Source organism: Carassius carassius, chromosome 21 (genome assembly GCF_963082965.1).
Source record: "Carassius carassius chromosome 21, fCarCar2.1, whole genome shotgun sequence".
NCBI lineage: Eukaryota > Metazoa > Chordata > Actinopteri > Cypriniformes > Cyprinidae > Carassius > Carassius carassius.
The window spans coordinates 8,824,979-8,846,861 of record NC_081775.1 but is presented as its reverse complement, the minus strand read 5'-3'; the positions used below and the strand labels follow the sequence as shown (position 1 = coordinate 8,846,861).

At 39.1% G+C, this 21,883-nt stretch overlaps 1 protein-coding gene across 3 annotated transcripts; it reads left to right on the top strand.

Moving 5' to 3' along the window:
- Positions 1-260: 260 nt before the first annotated feature.
- fkbp15b (FKBP prolyl isomerase family member 15b) lies at positions 261-20,024 on the top strand. 3 transcript variants are annotated; one of them, XM_059503192.1, is made up of 30 exons: positions 261-474; positions 2,321-2,427; positions 3,303-3,381; positions 3,631-3,700; positions 4,284-4,358; positions 4,430-4,528; positions 4,613-4,762; positions 5,522-5,590; positions 5,670-5,813; positions 6,003-6,130; positions 6,227-6,275; positions 6,874-6,999; positions 7,154-7,244; positions 7,422-7,498; positions 9,620-9,662; positions 9,811-9,920; positions 10,000-10,098; positions 10,289-10,383; positions 10,543-10,645; positions 11,589-11,621; positions 11,943-12,114; positions 12,849-12,985; positions 13,079-13,234; positions 13,381-13,533; positions 14,013-14,105; positions 14,478-14,591; positions 15,153-15,260; positions 15,371-16,029; positions 19,034-19,166; positions 19,847-20,024. In XM_059503192.1, exons 1-30 carry the CDS (start codon positions 425-427, stop codon positions 19,925-19,927), a joined length of 3,603 nt encoding a protein of 1,200 aa, XP_059359175.1. In that variant the 5' UTR covers positions 261-424; the 3' UTR covers positions 19,928-20,024. The 3 variants fall into 3 exon arrangements, with proteins under 3 accessions (XP_059359175.1, XP_059359176.1, XP_059359177.1); XM_059503193.1 differs by lacking the exon at positions 11,589-11,621; XM_059503194.1 differs by lacking the exon at positions 19,034-19,166 and having other exon boundaries at positions 19,847-20,001.
- The last annotated feature ends 1,859 nt before the right edge of the window (positions 20,025-21,883 follow it).

The following is a 21,883-nucleotide window of genomic DNA, read 5'->3' as shown; positions in this document are numbered from 1 at the left end:
TATAATAACATAAATAATAATTAATTATGTAAGTAAAACGTACGTAGTACACGAGGAATAAATAAAGGAGATCCATTTTGCTTAATAACTTATTTTAAATTAGTTTCGTATTATTAATAAATCTAAACCACTCAGTAAAATAACTATAAACGCATACATTTTTTTTTACACTTTTTAAATGTGATTTAATCACTTTTTATTTCTCGCGCGCGAGTTTGCGTAGAAGTGCCGAGTGACGTAAGTGTGTGCTGTCAGGTGACGCGTCAGCTGACACCAGCAGAACCAGGAAGCGTCTGTAGAGAATTATTACACGTTAATATTCACTCGCCGCATGCAGGGCAGGCGATCATTACTTCACATCTGGAACAGAAGTACATCTTGCACCTCAGTTCGCCTCGTGGTGTGAATAAGATCAGTCAGGGCCATGTTCGCAGCAGACGACGAGGACGGAGACTTTCTGTCTCCCGCTGGAGGGTGAGTTCCTGCCGGACAGACACTGTCTTCATCAGACAAACCTCTTTCACTGTGTAAATCAAGTTGGAGTAGATGTGTAAAACCGAAACTGAAATGAAGCGACGGTATGGGGAAGAAAAAACAGTTCTGATGCCAAAGAGAAGAGAAGTGTCACTGACTGGCTAATAACGTTAATGTAACATTAGCAGATATAGTGCAGCTTTTTATGACTGACAGATCAACTTGAAGACACTTTAGTTTCAGAGCACATAAACGGACAAGTGAGTCGTCTGAAATGACATTGAGCTCTTGAATATTACATGTTCTCCATGACGTCCTTGATCATGTGATCTTCAACAGTTCTTCTGTTTGAGGTGTTGATGTGATCAAGTCCAGTCCACTACAAACATCTCAGCCTGTGAAGTATTTCAATGGCAGATAGCTTTTTTGTTCTAAACTAAAAACTCCACACTGTCACAGCCCAATTAAACATCACCAGTGACCCCAAAAACTACTGAACATGAAATGGCATTAGTCTCAAAGAAATTGCAGAACTAATTTTAAATTATGTAATGTAAGACTTTCAGACATTTTGAATGTTATCTATTATTAGTTTCTATGTATGGTTTATGTGATACCCTGCTGCATATTTGATGCTTCTAATACTGTTAAAGTATTAAAGTTACTGTTATACTGTTAAAGATTTACATTACCGGCTATCAAGATTTAATTTAGCTTTTTGTCTATATAAATATCAGCAACTGCACCATAATTCATATTTTTGCTCAGTTTGGGATAATAACACTCCGATGTTTTTTCTTCCTTGAGTATGAGCTCTATATTCGCCTGTATCTTCATACTGTAGAAGCCATAAAAGCCTAATTGCCTTTTTTTCAAACAAATTTTGAATAAAATAATATAAAAAGTGGCTGTTATTTAAATGTCAGGCTTTACATTACATTATGACATTGTTTTTTTTTACTAATTATAGTACTGTACTGATTTATTTATTATTTAAATGTATTATTTATTTACTTATTCTTATATATTTTTTTAATCTGTTCATTTTTTATTTACATTTTATATTTTTATCACTCATTTCTATTATTATATTTAATTATAGCTTTTTTTAATCATTTACTTAAAGGACATACAAAAATGCCCATTGTTTTACATTTTTCTCTAAACATTTACAAAGACTCCCTAAACCATTTTTGTGGCCCCCAGAGCCCATTTTCAAACCTCTGTAAGTGTCACTCAATTTTGGAGCCACTACATTTCTTCTCCCTGGTGTTATATCCATAAATTAAATTCCGTGCTGGCATCCACGTGTGTTAGTAGGGAATATGAAGCTGTTTAGAAGGATTGTAGAGAGGTGGAGAGTCAGCGTGTTAATGCCGCTCACATGCTGCTAGTTACACGTCCCGGATCAGAGCAGGGGCGCCCACAGTCACGCGGAGTAGTCCCTGCCTGAGCTGCTAAAGAGATCTGATATTACATGGAATTGGAAATGTGGCATGAAGCTCATTGACTGGTTATCACTACATAGCTTCCGGCTCAGAAGCAGGTCAGCTGAGCATGGCAGGACAGCAGGACAATGACTACAGCTGGAGACAGATCCATGGGTCAGTGGCGTATGCGTTATAGCTTCCTGATGATATTGTGGAAGTCGTACTTGTTCTGGTTTCATATGTTGTTGCAGGTGTTCACTGATGTTCTCCGTTTAAAGTTTAATCAGAAAGTCATTCAAAGTCAAAACTAGGTTAGCTTTAATTTGAGAATTGAGCGTCGTTCAGAGACTCATGTGATCTCACACAAGTGGAGCAGTGTAATGGTGGGCTCACTTGCTACTCTTTTGTGACTTCAGAGCAAAGCTAGCCTCTCTGTTTGGACTGGATCAGGCAGCAAGCCAGGGGAACGAGTCTTTCCAGTACACAGCTCCCAAACAGCCCCGCAAGAACCCCGCCAACTCAGGTAAGACCGCAGGAGCCTCTGCGAGTGTGAACTGATGCTTAAAAAAAAATAATACATTGGTGAGGAGTTAGAAACTCCTTAGCATTTATAATTACAAACTATATCTAACACAATAGCCAATCTGCAAGCACAGCACAAAAACCCTTCCAAACGAAAGGGGGATTTCTAAAGATTCAACAGCAAAAAAACGGACAATTAATTACCAGGATCCAAGAGAAATAAAATGCTTTCTTCTTTTGCACACGCTGAATGTGTTAGTTTAGTGCTTGATTTGTTAAAGGAACATTGTAAATCAGCCAGTGGCACAAACACACCTGTGAATTTAGCACTGATGTCAGTTTGCATCGGGCAAAAAATATTGACACAAACCTACATATCAATAGTCTCTGAAACAATAATGACACCACAATATTCTAAGAATGAACTGCATCTGCTAAAACTGTGGAAGTGCACTCAAACTAGGCCGAAAATGTTTGGGTTGATAAGATTCTTTTGTATTGTTTTTTTGACTTATGAAGGCTACATTAATGTGATTTAAAAATACAGTAATATTGTGAAATATTATTACAATTGAAAAGATCTGTTTTGTATTTAAGTGTATTTCAAAATGTAATTTATTCCTGCGATCAAAGCTGCATTTTCAGTCTTCAGGGTCACATGATCATTCAGAAATCATTCTAATATGCTGATTTGCGGACAATGTAATGTAATTTGATATGAACAATGAAAACATATTGTGAAAATATGTTTACTATCACTTTTGATAATTTTAATGCATACTTTTGCATGCCTTTGAACTGTAGCATAAGAGGAGCTCATAGGGAAAAATAATAAATATAAAAGAACGATAATACTTTATATGTTTTGTTTCACAGGACCCCTAACCCAAAAGGGTGCACCTCCACCAAACTCTCCTGCTGTTCTCTTTGCTACTGCAGTACATGCATACAGATAGTAAGTTGGAAAAGACGCAGAAGCCTTTTTTTAATTTTGTGTATTATTTGTTGTTTAATTTGAAGTGTAATGAATACAGCATGAAACCTGACCTGATCTGTAGTGCTGCACATTTTACTTCCAAAGTCTTCCAAATCAAAGTGCCATGTACAGTGTTTATCTTGAGCACTGGTTGTCTGAAGTGATGTACAGTTTGCAGACTGATGGTATGAATCGAGATATGCAGTGATCACGGTGTTTTCTGTGCAGTGTTAACGGACAGTATGTGAAACAAGGCAAGCTTGGAGCTGCGGTCCTTGGAAATCATTCAACTAAAGAGGTTAGAATGATCACGTTTTTGTTCTTTTGATTGAGTCGTTCTTAAAGGTACAGGTTGTAGGACCTGCCACTAGAGGGCGCACTATCAAAACAATAACAATCGAGTGGTTTGATGACGCTAAGAAGGAGCGTGGAATGATGGGATTTGTTGTCTTCTACCCAACCGCTGACGGCCATCAATCAGATGGAAAGATAAAGCATGGATTTAACGCGAGTTCAACGATTTGCGATTTTGCCCCGCGTTTGGCGTGTATGCCCCATTATACTAATCTTGTTGATCGTTATAATAGCATATGTTTTCTGTAAAGATACAAATCAAAACAACTCACCTGTCGAGTAAAACACAAGCGAGATCGGCATCTCTTTCTAGTTGAAGTTTGTCGCGAAGCTACTTCTGCATTTGTCCACGACACTGTTGTCATCATGTGGTTTCTACGTCCGATACAGTAGGTGGCAGTATGCACCGGATAAGCCATGGTTTCAATCTGACATAAAACTAAGAACACTAGCCTAGTGGTTTTTGGATATTTTACTGCAAATATCTTGTACCTTTAACACATTTGCATGTCTGCGCTCTTTTTCAGTACAAGATCCTGCTGTATGTCAGTCAACAGAAGCAGGTGACGGCCGCCAGGATCCACAGCGGCTTCGTCCTCACCGTGAGCTCTTATTCACATAATTCAGGTTAGACAATGCTTGGTTGTTTTCTAATCATCTCTCTCACATTCAGGTCCAGCCCAGTAACTACTGCACGTTTTACGATGACCAGAGACAGAACTGGTCGCTGATGTTTGACTCCGAGAAAGCAGCGACAGACTTCTGTAAAGAGGTTTGTATTTTATGGGTTCTTCGTCGTGTGGTGTTGCATAAGGAGCTTCTTGTGGTTTGTAATTCTATGTTTTATGGTTTTCAGGTTTGTCTTGCCAAGGTGAACTGCAGCGGTGCGTTCGACTCGGTCCTGATCCAGGATCTTGTTCTCGGTGAGGGTCAGGCTGTGGAGAACGGAGACTCTTTAGAAGTGGCCTACTCGGGCTGGCTACTTCAAAACCACACCATTGGACAGGTAAAGATGTTTTATCAATAACCACATTTATGTTTGCACTGTGTCCAAAATGGCTTTTGTGAGTAAACAAGATGCCATTATGATCCAAAATGTAGTATGCGCTAGGCAAGTCAATGTATTTGCATGATGCATATTTTATGAGAATATGATTGAATTCTGATTAAAATTCTTCTGAGTGTAAACATGTTTTTTTTTTTTATGAGAATTGTAGAACAACATTAAGGTTCAGTAAGTTCCCTTTTTAAAAGAAGTATCTTGTGCTCACCAAGGGTGCATTTATTTAAAAAGATAAACTAAACACATTGGTATTGTGAAATATTAATACAATTAATAACTGTTCTGTTTTATTTTAAAATGTAATATATTCATGTGATGCAAAGCTGAATTTTCAGCATCATGCTGATTTGCGGCTCAAGAAACATATTTTTGTTTGTTTTTTATTTTCAATGTTTTTTCCAGGATTCTTTGGTGGGTAAAAGTTCACAAGAACAGAGTTCATTTCCAAAATATATATATTTAAATATATATATATATATATATATATTATAAACGTCTTTGCCGTCACCTTTGATCACTTTAATGTGTCTTTGCATAATAAAAGTATGAATCTTTATATTAAAAAAAAAAACTTTCGGACTGTAGTTTATGTGCATTATGAAATATCTATTGATAAATTATTTTATATGAAGTAATGTGTAGATAAATAGTTTTATTTGTAGCTACCTAGCTTTGTAATATATTCTTTCTTTTCTTCTCCAGATGTTTGATTCGAATCTGAATAAAGACAAGCTGCTGAGACTGAAGCTCGGGGCTGGGAAGGTCATTAAGGTGAGGGGGAAGTGGATTACATGTGTCATTATCACTCAGATGGAGTCTAAAACTCTCTCTCCGTCTGTCCGTCTCTCAGGGCTGGGAGGAGGGGATGTTAAATATGCGGAAAGGTGGAAAGCGACTCATGGTGATTCCACCCAGTCTCGCGTACGGGTCTCAGGGCGTTGCCAACCGTGTCCCACCGGACAGCATGCTAGTCTTTGAAGCCGAGATTCGTCGGGTACGTCATTCTCACATTCAGAGCTTCCCTTCATTCATGTTTGACTGTATAATGTACATTGGATAATGTCAATACATACTAAAGGTATGTGCTTGTGCATCCTAGACACAGTTTATAGTGTTGTAGAATATGTAAATTAAGATCCAGCCCTGCTCTCTTCATCTGTTTTCTCTCTTGATGCATGCTCAGGCTAAGTTTGCAAAGGATGGAAGCTCAAGAGATTCGGCGGCTCCGTCTCCTGCTCCCAGCGTGGAGAGTCTGACCCCCTCCGAGCTCAACCAGCCCCTCAGCACTGTCCCACAAGCCAGCAAACCCAGGTGTGTCCCACAGGCCTTCTGTTGCAGCTTGACCGGAGATTACTGTTTGCATTAATAATATTTGATGGAGGTTTGCTGTTTCCTCTTTGTTTACAGTGAATTGCCTCTTCGAGCGAAATCAGACTCCCTCAGTGAACAGCTCGGTGTAAGATTTGGCTCTTTTCAGTTTAACCACACTTTGATTTTTAACATTTTTTGTTTTATTAAGCCATATTTTTATTGTAAATAAATACTACAATAAAAACACTTAGTGGTTAGTGGAGAACATATGTATTCATAACAAATAGGTGTGCAAAGTATATCAGGAACGTAATTATTGGCCAACATTAAAAATTATATTAGCCTATCAAATCAGTATCTGTCAATATTGATAATATAATGTGTTTGTAATTTTTCAGGCCTATATTTTCTATTATAAGGATCATGTGACACTGAGGACTAGAGGAATGATGCTGAAAATACAGCTTTGATCACAGGAATAAATTACATTTTAGAAAACCATTTTAAATGAAATCACAAATATTTAGTAATTTACTGTATTTCCGATCAAATAAATGTAACATTGGTGAGAATAGGAGACTTTCGAAAACGTATTTTATAGGTACTTTATTAGTAATCAGTCATAGTAAGAAAATAATTATCGACTAGAATTTTAATATCAGTGCTTCACTAATAGTAATAAACCTTCTGCAGTGGAATAAATACGTCTGTGTGTTGTCTGACATATTCTGCAATGTCTTCAGAATCCTGACGCCACTAAAGCTAAACTGATTTCACGCATGGCCAGAATGGGCCAGCCACTGCTGCCCTTCATGACCGGCCCGGCCTCGTCGCCCTCACAGCCAGACTCCAGCGACTCCGAACTCGAGGCAAGGCTTTTGTGAGACATTCTTTGAGAACTTCATTACAGTGCTCTCCTAACCAGACACAGCACAAACATCTGCCACTGTAATTTATGTTTGTGTCCTATAATAAAGAGACCCAGTGTGATCCTCATGCGCTCTGATCCTGTTATTGCTGCAGGACCCGAGTGTGTCCAGAATCAAGGAACACAGCAGTGCACCATCACCGCAGCCTGTGCACATCTCCTCTTGCCCGCCACCTTCACTGCAGGGTAACTCCTATATCAAATCAGTGTAACATACTGTAAAATAATGCACTTTTTTTTTTTTTTTTTTAGATATACTCATAATGAAAATTAGTGTAAACCTACAGAGCCAGCAGACAAATGCTCAGCTGCTATACAGTTAATTTTAGTTTTATGACATTGTATTTACTCTCTTTATTCCAGCTTCGGCCCTTCTACCGGCTATTATGGCAACAGCCAATCCCCAGCCCATGAATCCCGGAGCACTACATGCCTTTCAGGTGGGTGGCTCACCAGTGATGTGAAAAATCATTCTGTCATCATTTACTCACCCTCAAGTTGAACTGAGTTTCTTTCTTCTGTTGACTTCTAAGTATATGTCTAAGTCTAACCGTTTGGTTACCGACATTCTTCAGAATAACAAAGACACTCGTGCATGTTTTGAACAGGTTGAGGGTGAGTAAGTGATGATCATTACAGGTGCTGGTCATCTAATTAGAATATCATCAAAAAGTTGATTTATTTCACTAATTCCATTCAAAAAGTTAAACTTGTATATTATATTCATTCATTACACACAGACTGATATATTTCAAATGTTTATTTCTTTTAATTTTGATGATTATAACTCAGAAAATTAGAATATTACTTAAGACCAATACAAAGAAGGGATTTTTAGCAATCTTGGCCAACTGAAAAGTATAAACATGAAAAGTATGGGCATGTACAGCACTCAATGCTTAGTTGGGGCTCCTTTTGCCTGAATTACTGCAGCAACGCGGCGTAGCATGGAGTCGATCAGTCTGTGGCACTGCTCAGGTGTTATGAAAGCCCAGGTTGCTCTGATAGTGGTCTTCAGCTCTTCTGCATTCTTGGGTCTGGCATATCGCATCTTCCTCTTCACAATACCCCATAGATTGTCTATGGGGTTAAGGTCAGGTGAGTTTGCTGGCCAATTAAGAACAGGGATACCATGGTTCTTAAACCAGGTACTTGTAGCTTTGGCACTGTGTTCTGGGGCCAAGTCCTGTTGGAAAATGAAATCTGCATCTCCATAAAGTTGGTCAGCAGCAGGAAGCATGAAGTGCTCTAAAACTTCCTGGTATACGGCTGCGTTGACCTTGGACCTTAGAAAACACAGTGGACCAACACCAGCAGATGACATGGCACCCCAAACCATCACAGACTGCGGAAACTTTACACTGGACCTCAAGCAATGTGAATTGTGTGCCTCTTCTCTCTTCCTCCAGACTCTGGGAGCCTGATTTTAAAAATTGAAAATTTCAGCTGCAGTCCACTCTTTGTGAATCTCCCCCACATTTCTGAATGGGTTTTGTTTCACAATCCTCTCTAGGGTGCGGTTATCCCTATTGCTTGTACACTTTTTTTCTACCACATCTTTTCCTTCCCTTCGCCTCTCTATTAATGTGCTTGGACACAGAGCTTTGTGAACAGCCAGCCTCTTTTGCAATGACCTTGTGTCTTGCCCTCCTTGTGCAAGGTGTCAATGCTCGTCTTTTGGACAACTGTCAAGTCAGCAGTCTTCCCCATGATTGTGTAGCCAACAGAACTAGACTGAGAGACCATTTAAAGGTCTTTGCAGGTGTTTTGAGTTAATTAACTGATTAGAGTGTGGCACCAGGTGTCTTCAATATTGAACCTTTTCACAATATTCAAATTTTCTGAGATACTGAATTTGGGATTTTCCTTAGTTGTCAGTTATAATCATCAAAATTAAAAGAAATAAACATTTGAAATATATCAGTCTGTGTGTAATGAATGAATATAATGTACAAGTTTCCTTTTTTGAATGGAATAAGTGAAATAAATCAACTTTTTGATGATATTCTAATTATATGACCAGCACCTGTATTCTTGCTCCTGCTGTTTGTTAGTGATCTGCTGCCAGTTGCACCAGCTGTGTGGAACATAGCTTAGTTGCAACCCGAAGAGGCACAGACTCGTGCAGTATGTCTATTTGCATTGTACAATAAAATTTGAAATGTAACTCCGCATCAGTAAGCTCATGTTTTACCAGACAAACTTCAATTCTTTAGACATTATTTTTACACTCGCCTGCTTTTTGAGAGTGAACATGTAAATAAATGATTGTTAGCATCTCTTTAACACACACTTGATTTATTAAACAGTGCATGTGTGTCAAATAAAATGTAATGTGTTTTGTTTCAGTATTTAGTTTTTATATAAATTTTAAATGCAGATTTAATGCATTACTTTAGTAAAGTGCTTACTAGCTACACATTCTGCCTCAAGAACAAATGGTGCAACCAAATGAATTACAGAGTTTGTTATTACAGACTAGATAGTAGTTCATTAACGTCTATTGTAAAAAACGGCTTGTGCAAGTATAAAACCCCTTGACTGTGATTTCCTCTTTTCAGCCTGTAAGTCAGATGTACCCCACACAGACTGTGCCTTACCAAGGTAAAGATCATAGCTGTGCACTACAAAATCTATACAACCTACGAAATCTTCCTGCTTTGACGTAAATATTGCACTTATTTGTTGCTTACCAGCTGCAGATGTGAATGTTTTAAGATTGGGATTGTGAATGATTGTTTGTGTCTTTAAGGAACTAGTGATGTCACATCCTTCTTGATGACAGAGGCTCGACAACACAACACTGAAATCCGATTGGCTGTTGGGAAAGTAGCAGACAAACTGGACCACTTGTCTTCGAAGGTTGGTATAATACAAGTCATTATTTCTAAGTAACTATTACATTATATAATCTCTGAGAAATCTCTCTCTTCTTTTTCAGATTGATGACCTACAAAAGCAAGGCAGCGTTTCGTTGGGCTTATCGAACGTATCCATGGAGACAGCAATGATCATGCACAACATTCAGAGAATCATACAGGTAAATTAATTGGCAGGTGAGCAGTGATTGGCCAATCAAATTTTTCAGTACTTGCAGTTTTTGAGGGAACTACAGACGGGTTATGAGTTGATAGAAAGCTAATGAAAATGTCAAATGAAAATAAATAACATTTCAGTCAATCAAAATGAAATGCTTTAAAAAGCGGAAATATTTTGTCGTGCGACTTCAGGAGAATGAATGTCTGAAGAAAGAGGTTTTTGAGAAAAGCTCCCGCATCGAGGAGCAGAACCGCAAGATCGGAGAGCTCATCAACCAGAACCAGAGGTCAGCACTCTCACTTCATATCTGACTTCTTACTTTTTTCTATCTTTCCATGTTTTGTATTTTTACATAGTTACCTGCACTTATCCCCGTCACTTCTTGTCCTGTTTTGACGATCATGTCAAATACGATTGTGACTCGAGTGTGTTTGTGTTCGTGTAGGTATTTGGAGCAGAGTAATCTGCGGATGGAGCAGAGAAATGACTCTCTGAAGAACAGCAGTGAACAGAATCAGGCCAGAATACTGCAGGCAGAGCAAGACAAGGTAACTCTATTAAACAGTCCAATCCCTCACACACACACACACACACACAAGCTTCAGTGAGCTGCCATGTTTTATGCTGCCTACATGAGCTGATGACTACATCAGGTGCCTGATCTGAAGTGCTCTTCTTAGGCAGCATCTTCACATGGCATACAGTCACATGGCGCTGCTCGGGTGAAGCGCACAGGACACTCAACTCCCAGTGTGTTTCAGTAGAGTTGCTCCAGGATGGTGCAAATTTAACTCGAAATCCAACAAACTCTACACTTTCGCAGCAGGTTTTTGTATAAGTTTGTCTGAATTTCCACCATTTTTAAGGAGTGGTGAAGCAATATAATGGACAGAGTATATATAGCGCTGGGACTTTGACACCATCAGGTTTATAAGTGTTGGAAAGGAAAGAAATGTTCTGATATGAGTAGCGCTGGGCGATTAATCGCATCCAAAATAAAAGTTTTTGTTTAAATAATATACAATTGTGCATAAAAATATTCCGATTATTTCTCTCTTACTGTCACTAACACTAATTATATAAGTACATTATGATTATTGGTGGGTTTACACTGTAATACAAAATAAATGAATGCTGCAAAATCACAGTCATTTTTGAGCAAAGCTGCAGCACATTCAATCACTTTAGGCGAGTTTTATTTATTGTTTTGCCTTTTTTTGTGAAGGATATGCATGATTCTGCCTTAGTTTTTGACCTGAACAAGGCCTAACCATTTGGAAAAGCCATCATAGTCTCTCTAAAAGAGATTCTGAGTTCCTGAATTCCTGTTTTTACCACTCTCTTTACACACTCATTTTAATCTGGTGTTCATGAAACAGCAAAAACTCCTAAATAGCTCTACCTTTAATCATGTATCTCTGCTCTGATTGGTTAATTAACACTGCTCTGATTGGCTGAGAGCCTTTAGTGGTGACTGCTCTCTTTTCCCAGCATGCTCTGCCACAGGAATTGAGTTGGGATCAGGTGAGCAAAAGCGCTGTCCCGCCTCATACGTTTCTTCATAGTCTTCACTCACTGTTTCCCATCACTTATTTCAGTGAAGCATTTCCCTTTTCTCTTTCTGTTCACTCTGTGTTTTAACAAGCACCACTCACTAACCAATCAGCATTCAGCTTTCAGCAGAGATAGATAGGTCTACCACCATATTTGACATATCATCTTGTCACCGGTTGTGTTTCCTTGTATCTTTTTTCTTTCCATTACAATCCCATCATCATTTCATCAGAGTAGTTGTGTTGTAGCATGAGTTAAGGATGAGCTGGTTTCATGTGGTCTCTCTGGAAGGCACGTTTGACGGAGGAGCTGGCGTCGTCCACGGCGCGTGTGTCGGAGCTGCAGCTGGAGTTGAGCTCTCAGCACCAGAAGGCCGCAGTTCTGCAGACCAAACTCAACTCGGCTCTGCAGGACAGTCAGCAGCACAGCACACACGCCACAACACTGGAGACGCAGATACTGGGTGAGAACCAGCTAACCATGTCCATCTGTGAACCAGGAGTCATTCACTGTCACATGATCTGTTCATCGCTTGGTTTCTAGTTTCTTTGCAGCAAAATCTCTTTTGTCCAAAATCGAAATCGGCAAAAATATGTACTTAACAATAAATATGTGAATTTCACAATATTTTCACTATTCTCAATGATTCTTATTATTGTATTACTGTATTCTTAAACAGAATTTAAATATTTAAACAATTTATAATTAAAGGCAGTATCATAAATATTGTCATGATGCATAAATGAATTTGTGGGTAAGATTTTATGAAAATTATTATTAAAATAACGATAAAAGGCAAAATTGTCTCAAGTTAAAATATGCTTTTATTCTTATCTCTTTTTCATTTTGGGGTGACATTTTTTGTTTTCTGGTTAATTGTTTTGTTTGTTTTTCTTTTTTGTTTTGTTTTCATTCTTCTTTTGTTTTATAGTTTGTTTACAATTTATTTTGTTTAGTTTTCTTGTTTATTTTGTTAATTCCTGTTTTTCTTTCATTATATATTTTGTTTACAGTGTTTTTTGTTCATGTCATTAATATTCTTGTTTTTTTTTTCATTTGCTTTGCTCTTTTGTTTTAATTTTTGTATTTTGTTTTGTTGTTTATTTGGCCTTTTTTAAATAATTTTTGTTTTATCTTTTGAGTTTATAGTTTATTTTTTAGTTTCTTGATGTAAGTATCTGTATCTGTGTGTTTCAGAGCTGAAGGAGACGGCAGACAGAGTGCAGAGTCAATACAAGATGGAGAAACAGAAACGAAAGGAACAGGAGCACAAACTCAACAACCTGGAGGAAGAGCTACAGGACTTGAAAACCGAGAAAGACAATCTGGAACGAGTGAGTAACTCACACTTCTGTCTGTGTGTACGTGTGTGAGGGGAAAACAACAAATAATTGAATCCTCATCTTGTGCATTAAACTCTGATTCAGACACTCTCTGAGAGGAAGAGGAAGTGGCAGTTGGAGAGACAGCGCTGCGATGAGGAACTGGAGGAAGTGAGGAGGGCGGGCCAGCAGGAGTTAGACAACCTCAGGAGCCAGTTACGTAAAGCCAGAACAAGCACAGACCAAGCTACAGCTGAACAGGTACATGATGACAAGAACAGATCCATGCTGAATACATGGCAACTTTCCTTCCCTGTTCCTAACAGTAACTGGGTGTTTAAAACTGTTGACACTTGATATATGTTTTCTAAGTAAGTAGTTTGACTTGTGTGCCTGTGTGTGTGTAGCTGTCTCAGCTGCAGGCCGATCTGGATAAGGAGTGGCAGGTGAAGTGTGATCAGGCTCTGGCAGCGGCTCGTGAACAGCAGAGGAGAGAGATGACTGAACTGTCAGAGCACAGAGACACACTGCAGCTCAAACTCACACAGCTGCAGGACAAGGTTCACACACACCTCACCATGTGCCCAATCAAATCCAATACTCCTTTCTCACTCACTTTGGGGAGCTGATTCCAAAAGATGTGGCTGTTTTGCTCGAGCATTTCAAGCCTTCTCATGAAATAGTCTGTGTTTTGTAGCATTTTTGCTTTCGACAACCATTAGTAAGGTTAAGTCTTGAATTATCCCTTAATCAGCCAAAAAAAAACCCATGATTCCTGTCTTCCTCTGAGCAGGTTGCAACTAGTTTTTCATTTCTCAGCCCATTTTCACATGGATGTATATTTTTTTCATGATGCAGGGCTATGCTTTCAATGAAGACAAACACACACACATACACAAGAAAGTCCACACTTGTTTATAATACTTTGGAAAGAAAAGCCTTCTTAAACTCATTCGTATTTAGCCTTTTGCTTAATCGGTTGAACAGACAATCACTTATCTAATCAAAAGGTTTTTATTTTTTGATCTCCTGTCCATAGTTTAATACACTCAAACAGTCCCGTGAATCAGAGGAACAGCTTTCCCTACAGCAGCAGGACCAGAGAGAAGAGCTACAGGCCTTGAGAGAAAAGGTGAAACGTTGAGAGAAACCAGATTCACCGCTTTCTAGTCAGCATAAAAATACTTTGTATCAAGTCAAGTTTGTTTAAAGGACTAAATTTTTCTTTTTTTACATGGAACTTCTTTCATTCTTTCAATGTTAGTCTGTTGTTTTTTTAATGTTATTTTTCTTGCACCAAAAATAGTCATTATTTAATTTTACCCAACTATCTTTTACCCTCTCTCTGACCCTTTTTCTACTCTATCTTCAAGACTTCTAAATCGAAATGACTTCTAAACAATAAAAATGTGTAAACAATAAGTCAATAGTTGGCGAAGCACTTCACAGTGTCTTCAGGACTTGTGTATGGGCTGTGTAACCTGTTGAGAGCGGTGTGTTTCAGTGCTCTGCGCTGGAGCAGAGAGCGGCGTTGCTGAAGCAGCAGGGAGAGACGAAGGTTTCTGAGCTGGAGAGGAAACTGACGGAGCAGCAGCAGCAGACAGACACGGCAGAAGAGGTGAGACTTCTACAACTCCAACTCTATCACATCAACAAACAAAGATATAATTATAATTGGGAATAATAAGAAGGTATATGCTGTATTGTCAGTCTCAATATGATGCTTCAGAGTCTCTCAGTTTGGAGCAAACATCATAAATCTGCACAAGATTTACCAAGTGTAGTGTAAATTCCTGAATCACTGTTTAAAACTGTAGACTTCTGGCTGTTTTTTCCTATATGTTTAATGCTGGTGTTATTATACTGTGCATTAATTTGATGCTTTATTTTAATAACCTTTACATAAATTTTGTGTATAATAAAGTTAATGAATTGTAAGGAAGTATGACAGTAAATTTATTAATTGAAATAAAATAAAAATATTTAAATAAATGTAACGTGAATTTTGATTACTGGTACTGTTGACCTAATGTCAAATTTTTTAAATGTATTTTTTATTAATTTATTTATACACTAATATTCAAAAGTTTGGGGTCTGAAACAATTTAGATTTGCATCCTATAAGTAAGCATAGTCTGCGTGGATCACGCTTTCTAAGCGCAGCTGTGTTTGTTTTCAGGTGAAGCGCGTGATGAATGGAGTGTTTCAGTCTCTCAGAGGGGAGTTTGATCTGAGCGAGACCTACACAGGAAGTGCTGTACTCCGAGTGCTGGTCAGCACTATCAAGGTCTGGCAAACCTCTGTCCAACACAATGTCAGCTTTGTGCTCTGAATCTCAAAACATTCATTCTGCCAATAAAAGATGCCACAACGTGTGTTTTTCTCCTCCAATCACAGAGTGTCACCCTGCAGCTGCTCACAAGAAAGGAGAGATCTTCATCTGAACACAGTGAAAAAGAAGAGGAAGACGAGGATGAGGATGAGGAGGAGAGGGAGACTGACGCTCAGCCTAGACGTGAGCTGCATGTAAACGACTCAGGGGAAAAGGAGGAGAAGCAGAGAGAGAGAGATTCTGCAGGCCTGTATGAAGATGCACCACAGCAAGTGGAGAAGAAAGATGTTTCACCAGCAGAGGAGAAGAAAGATGGTTCACCAGCAGAGGAGAAGAAAGACGAAACAGAGGAACTTGAAAGAGAAGAAGACAGGAGTGAAGAGGAAGTTGTAGAAGAAAAGAGTGAAGAGAAAGTTGTGGAAGAGAAGGAAGTGGAAGTTACAGAACACAATGTGCAAGATCAGGAGATCAGTGAGAGCGGCGCAGAAACTAGACACCAAGAAGAGACTGAAAGAGACGTCACAGCCAAACGGGAAGTGACCACAGAGCCACTTGAGGAGATTAGTCCCACACAGGAAGTGAAGGTAACTGATGAGAGTGTTTCAGGGCCTTCAGATGAAGCAGAAAGCACACACATGACATTAGGTGGACCTCCCAAGAACCCACCGCCACCTCCTCCAGCTCTCCAGGACGAGTCCAGCGATACGTCTGCACTGCTCTCCAGGTACACACTCAACCGCTAACACGATGTCATTGGGACAGTAGATTAATTTTCCAGGTTGTTTAAAGAAGATGCACCCAAAAATGAAAATCAGCATTTACTCATCTCCACATTGTTCAAAAAAAATTAAAAACCATATGAAACCAGCATAAATACACAATTATTTTTCTCTTGACCTAGATATTTCGCAGTGTTCCAGCTGTTCTTTTCCACAAAATGAAGCATAGGACCCTATTTTAATGATCTAAGCGCATGGTTTAAAGTGTTTCCGAATCCACTTTTGCTAGCAGTGCTCACTCCGTGGCGGATTGGCGATTTAAACGGCGCAATTTTAAGGCGCAGAGACTGAACGCATCTCCAGAGAGAGAATGGATCTGCTCATGCGCGAGCAAATAGGTAGGCTAAGTCTGATACACGCAATGACTATCCATTATGACAGTTTTATATTTATGTAGCCTACACAATAATATTCTTGTAAACTGTAATCCTTTCATTTTTAATATTTGGCCTGGTCGTGTGCTGCTGCGCTTCCCTCTGTGTAATAAGCAAAGTGACCGCATATTGTTGACCCTCCCAGAGGTGCATTTTCTATTCACATGCTCTTTAAATAACAAAAAATGCATGTATATATTGCGCCATTGACTTTAGACTAGGTTTGAGTTGGTCTATTTTCAGTTCCTCAAAATAGCAATGTGCCAACAATGCACCTGAAGGCCTGAACACACCTCTTTTTTTAGACCAGCACATCCATGGGCTCACAAATGTGCGCAAATGCATTTGCTATTTAAACAACGCGGTGCAGGACAGGAAAATGAGAACTGCGTCGGGCTGAAACTAGCAAAAACACTCATTAAGCCAGGTGTATGATAGGGCCCATAGAGTGACCAGGTGAGGCTTCAAGCAGGACAGAAAAGTGAATAATTTGCTTTTGCATGACTGAAAGGGTTAGTTCACCCAGATAGCAAAATTATGTAATTAATAACTTACCCTCATGTCGTTCCACACCCGTAAGACCTCCGTTCATCTTCAGAACACAGTTTAAGATATTTTAGATTTAGTCCAAGAGCTCTCAGTCCCTCCATTGAAGCTGTGTGTACGGTATACTGTCCATGTCCAGAAAGGTAAGAAAAACATCATCATAGTAGTCCATGTGACATCAGAGGGTCAGTTAGAATATTTTGAAGCATCGAAAATACATTTTGGTCCAAAAATAGCAAAAACGACGACTTTATTCAGCATTGTCTTCTCTTCCGTGTCTGTTGTGAGAGAGAGTTCAAAACAAAGCAGCTGGATATCTGGTTCGCGAACGAATCATTCAGTTCACCAAATCGAACTGAATCGTTTTAAACGGTTCGCATCTCTAATACGCATTAATCCACAAATGACTTAAGCTGTTAACTTTTTTTAATGTGGCTGACACTCCCTCTGAGTTCAAACAAACCAATATCCCGGAGTAATGCATTTACTCAAACAGTACACTGACTGAACTGCTGTGAAGAGAGAGCTGAAGATGAACACCGAGCCGAGCCAGATAACGAACAATAGACTGACTCGTTCACGAGTGAAGAACCGGTTGCATCGGTTTTCGAATCACCAGTAGTTCTTTCGGACAGTTCGATTCAATAAACCGGTTGAAGAAAACGGTTCACCGGTTCTTTTGCGCTCTACCTAATGACTTCATTTGCGATGATTGCCCTTGATTCAAGCCTTCGGTTTACCCACGCTCATAACATTAACACAGAATCAGTTCAGAATCAATCAACAAAAGAATCAGTTCGGTTCAGATGCTCTGTGTGTCAGGCTGCTTCACACTGAATCACACATGCGCAGTATCATCAGCTCCTCGGTTCTCGAATCAGACACGTCCGACAGAAACGGTTCTTGACTCGTGAACGAGTCAATGTTTTGTTCATTATCTGGCTCGGCTCGGTGTTCATCTTCAGTTCTCTCTTCACAGCAGTTCAGTCAGTGTACTGTTTGAGTAAATGAATTACTCCGGGATATTGGTTTGTTTGAACTCTTGAGAGGGAGTGTCAGCCACATTAAAAAAGTTAACAGCTTAAGTCATTTGTGGATTAATGCGTATTAGAGATGCGAACCGTTTAAAACGATTCAGTTCGATTTGGTGAACTGAATGATTCGTTCGCGAACCAGATATCCAGCTGCTTTGTTTTGAACTCTTTCACAACAGACACGGAAGAGAAGACAATGCTGAATAAAGTCGTCGTTTTTGCTATTTTTGGACCAAAATGTATTTTCGATGCTTCAAAATATTCTAACTGACCCTCTGATGTCACATGGACTACTTTGATGATGTTTTTCTTACCTTTCTGGACATGGACAGTATACCGTACACACAGCTTCAATGGAGGGACTGAGAGCTCTCGGACTAAATCTAAAATATCTTAAACTGTGTTCTGAAGATAAACGGAGGTCTTACGGGTGTGGAACAACATGAGGGTAAGTTATTAATTACATAAATTTGCTATCTGGGTGAACTAACCCTTTAAGAAGACTTGAAAAAAAGTGCACACATCCTATGAACCACTTTTATGGTATGTAATTTGTCACGTTTGTTTTTACTCATGATCATTGTGTGAAAGAGCAGCTGGAACATTCTTCAGAATATCTCCTTTTTGTGTTTCACGGAAGAAACAGTATTAGATTAAAATGAAGGTGAGTAAATGAGGCCTGCGTTTTCATTTCACAGTAAAATAGGCCTAACATTTATGTAATGGATCATCTTCTCATGTGAGAGAAGATGCACAGTCTCATTCCCACAAAAGCACATGACAGCACAAACAGGAAACAAAACAAAAAAAATTGTTTTGATTGTTGGTAAACCTCAGAAATCTTTGTTACTGTATAACACTGTAAATTAACTTAAGCGTATCAACTAACACAATCCCCGCTTAACCTTCACTGTGAGCAAGTGTGTCATCCAGACGCTCTGTCCTGTTTCTCTCTGTCTCTCGTCTCATCTGTGCTCACCCTGCTACTCTCTCAGTCCATCTGAGAGGGTAGAAGAGGAAAATGGAGAGGAACCATTTTTCCAGAGTCCCGCCCCTTCCCAGCCCCCATCCGCACCCGCACACACACCCGCAGCGGCCGATGAAGAGGAGGAGGAGGAGGAGGAGCTGGTGAGCATGGCTCTGTCTCTCTCTCTCTCTCTCTCTCTCACACACACACACACTCCACATCCATCTGCTCCTCTTCTGCTCTTCATTCTCACAAACTATTTGATTGTCATTTAAAACTGAAAATGTCCTTTCTAGACAAATCAGTCGTTTTGAAAATGTGTAATTAACCTCATTAACTATGTGTCATTAAAGGTCTAGATTGTCTCCTAATGTTGACAGTTCCCCGGTATGCTGCTTAGTATAGTGTGAATGAATGCGGTGTAGTGGTTTAGAGTTGGCTACCAGAAGATTGTTGGTTTGATCCCCACCATGAACGTGCTGTGACTCCAGACAGATCTGTGATACTAGGAAAAAACAGTTCTTCTGTAAATCATGGTTCCTTTCTGACTATAATCACATGGAAGTTGTCATAAATAAAATAATAATTACAATATATCGTAATAAATTAATATTCTAAAATGTAAAGCCCATTGTGATGCATTGATTCCATAATGAAAATTCAGTGTTTCTATTATAGTACTGTGTAATGCATAGTACAACTAAGGTTATGAAAACTTGCACAGAACTATAACCAGTAGTGTGAGTTTTGGGGCAGGACTCAAAGGCAGAGATTACTAGTCAGTAAATGCCATATACAGTGTTTTTGTTCAGGAACTAAACTCTTGTGTGAATCTCCTCAGAGTCTGAAAGGACGCCCGCCTCCCGCCCCTCTGTTCGGTGATGACAGTGATGATGCTGATGACCTGGACTGGCTGGGCTGATGTGAACCTCCTCAGTCCAGTGTTAAAAACCAGTGCCTGACGTCAGACGACTGCTGGCAACAACACCAGACAGGAGGAAATGATGTTTGTGTGCTGGGACCGCAGTGGGTTGAGATGATCCCGGACACATTGTTCTGGGAACAGAGAGTAACCTCCTTCCCAAAACCTTAAAAATCATTTGAATGAAATCTGTCTGGCAGTAAGGATCGACTGCTGCTCATAAACTGATTTACTGCACGTGCATAAAAAAAAGAAAAATCATCTTTAAATCTACAAATACTGACTCAAAACGGTTGATTTTTATTTTTTTCAATCTTATTTTATGATATAACATTGCCATCTTTAACAGAGTTTTGATGTGTAATTCAGCTTGCTGTCTCTGTTCTTAATATTTATACATTGTACTAACAGCAATTAGTTGCATATTAATAAAGAAATGAGACAGAGTGTCTGTCATAGTTTCTTTAGTGTTTGACTGATTTCTTTATCAGGTCATACTTTAAAAGAGGGAAAACTGTAATAGAAAAAAGTTACCAGTCAAATACATCAATAAAGGTAAGTAGTGATATGGGATACAGTAAGAGAACAGACCAATTAATTAATTTATATTAATATGTGTGCGTTAAGTATTATTAATTCAGTAGCCTGACATCAATCATTCGGCCTTTATCACCTTCATAACATAAAACACTAGCTGGGGGGGTTTGCTAATTTAACCGCTTCCGTCTTACCCTGATATGAAACTGTACAGCTGTTTGCATAAAAAACAAGCTTATCAAGCCGTTCACAAAGAACGCATTTTTGCATTCCATTGCACTGCATTTCCATATTTATTTATGTAAATATGTGGACGATGGGAATGTTTGACGGTCACGCTCGCATGTCAAGACACGTGGCAAATGACACGCTATTCTACATTCACAACAAGTTAAAACTAGTTCTGTACACTATAGAAACTCGTTTCCACCATGAGAGAGAAACACCCTAACTGCTGCGTTTATCATTTTTTCTTGTAGTTCTGATTGCATCATATTGTCAACCAATCAGACCTGATAATTCAACACGCGTGGACTGATTGTCACCAAAAATGAAGTTGCTTTTACAAAATATATAAGAAATGAATTAAGCTGATAATCGCTGGCATTCATGACAGGTGCAGCCCTGCAGGAGTGACCCGTTCAGCTCTTGCTCTAATGTCGTTTCTGCAGATGTGATCTGTTAGTGTGTGTGACGTCACTAAGAGCATAAATAAACTTGGTGGCCAACAAAACATTTGTGTAAGGCTCACCAGATCATCAGGACAAAGCAAACTGAAACTAGGATGAGCTGCAGTCCTGAGGAGCTGTTTGCATTCCTGAGCTCCCATAAAAGAACTAACGTTAGTTAAAAAAAAAAAAAAAGTGCAATAGTGCTAGTTTTAGATGAGTGTCTGTCCGTTAGAAACACACCACCAGTGAAAGCTGCTGTCATACGAGAGCGAGTCCATCAGAGGAGTTAGCGAGGACAGATTAAAAAAAAAAAAAAAAAAGCTTTATGGTACCACTGTGTGAACAGCAGAGTTGGATCATCGCAGGTCTGGCATTGAGACAGTGCTTTCTGTGATTTCTGAGGCATGTGACTGTCACATTGACTGTCAAGTAAATAACAGTGTCAAGGTCCAGAAAAGTTTGAAAGACGTCGTCAGAATAGTTAATCTGCCATCAGTGGTTCAACCGTAATGTTATGAAGCAATGAGAATACTTTTTGTACTCGAATAAAACAAAAAATAACAACTGTAATCAACAATTTGTCTCCTCTGTGTCTCTCCACATGGGTATGTGATTAATTACAAAATTTAACCCTTTAAGTCATTAAAAGATGAAATCATGGAATTTAGAAGAGAATTTCAAGGTTTTTCCAAGGATCCTAAACAAGAGATCAGGAAGCTGTGGAATGATGTAAAGGAGTTAACAGGAT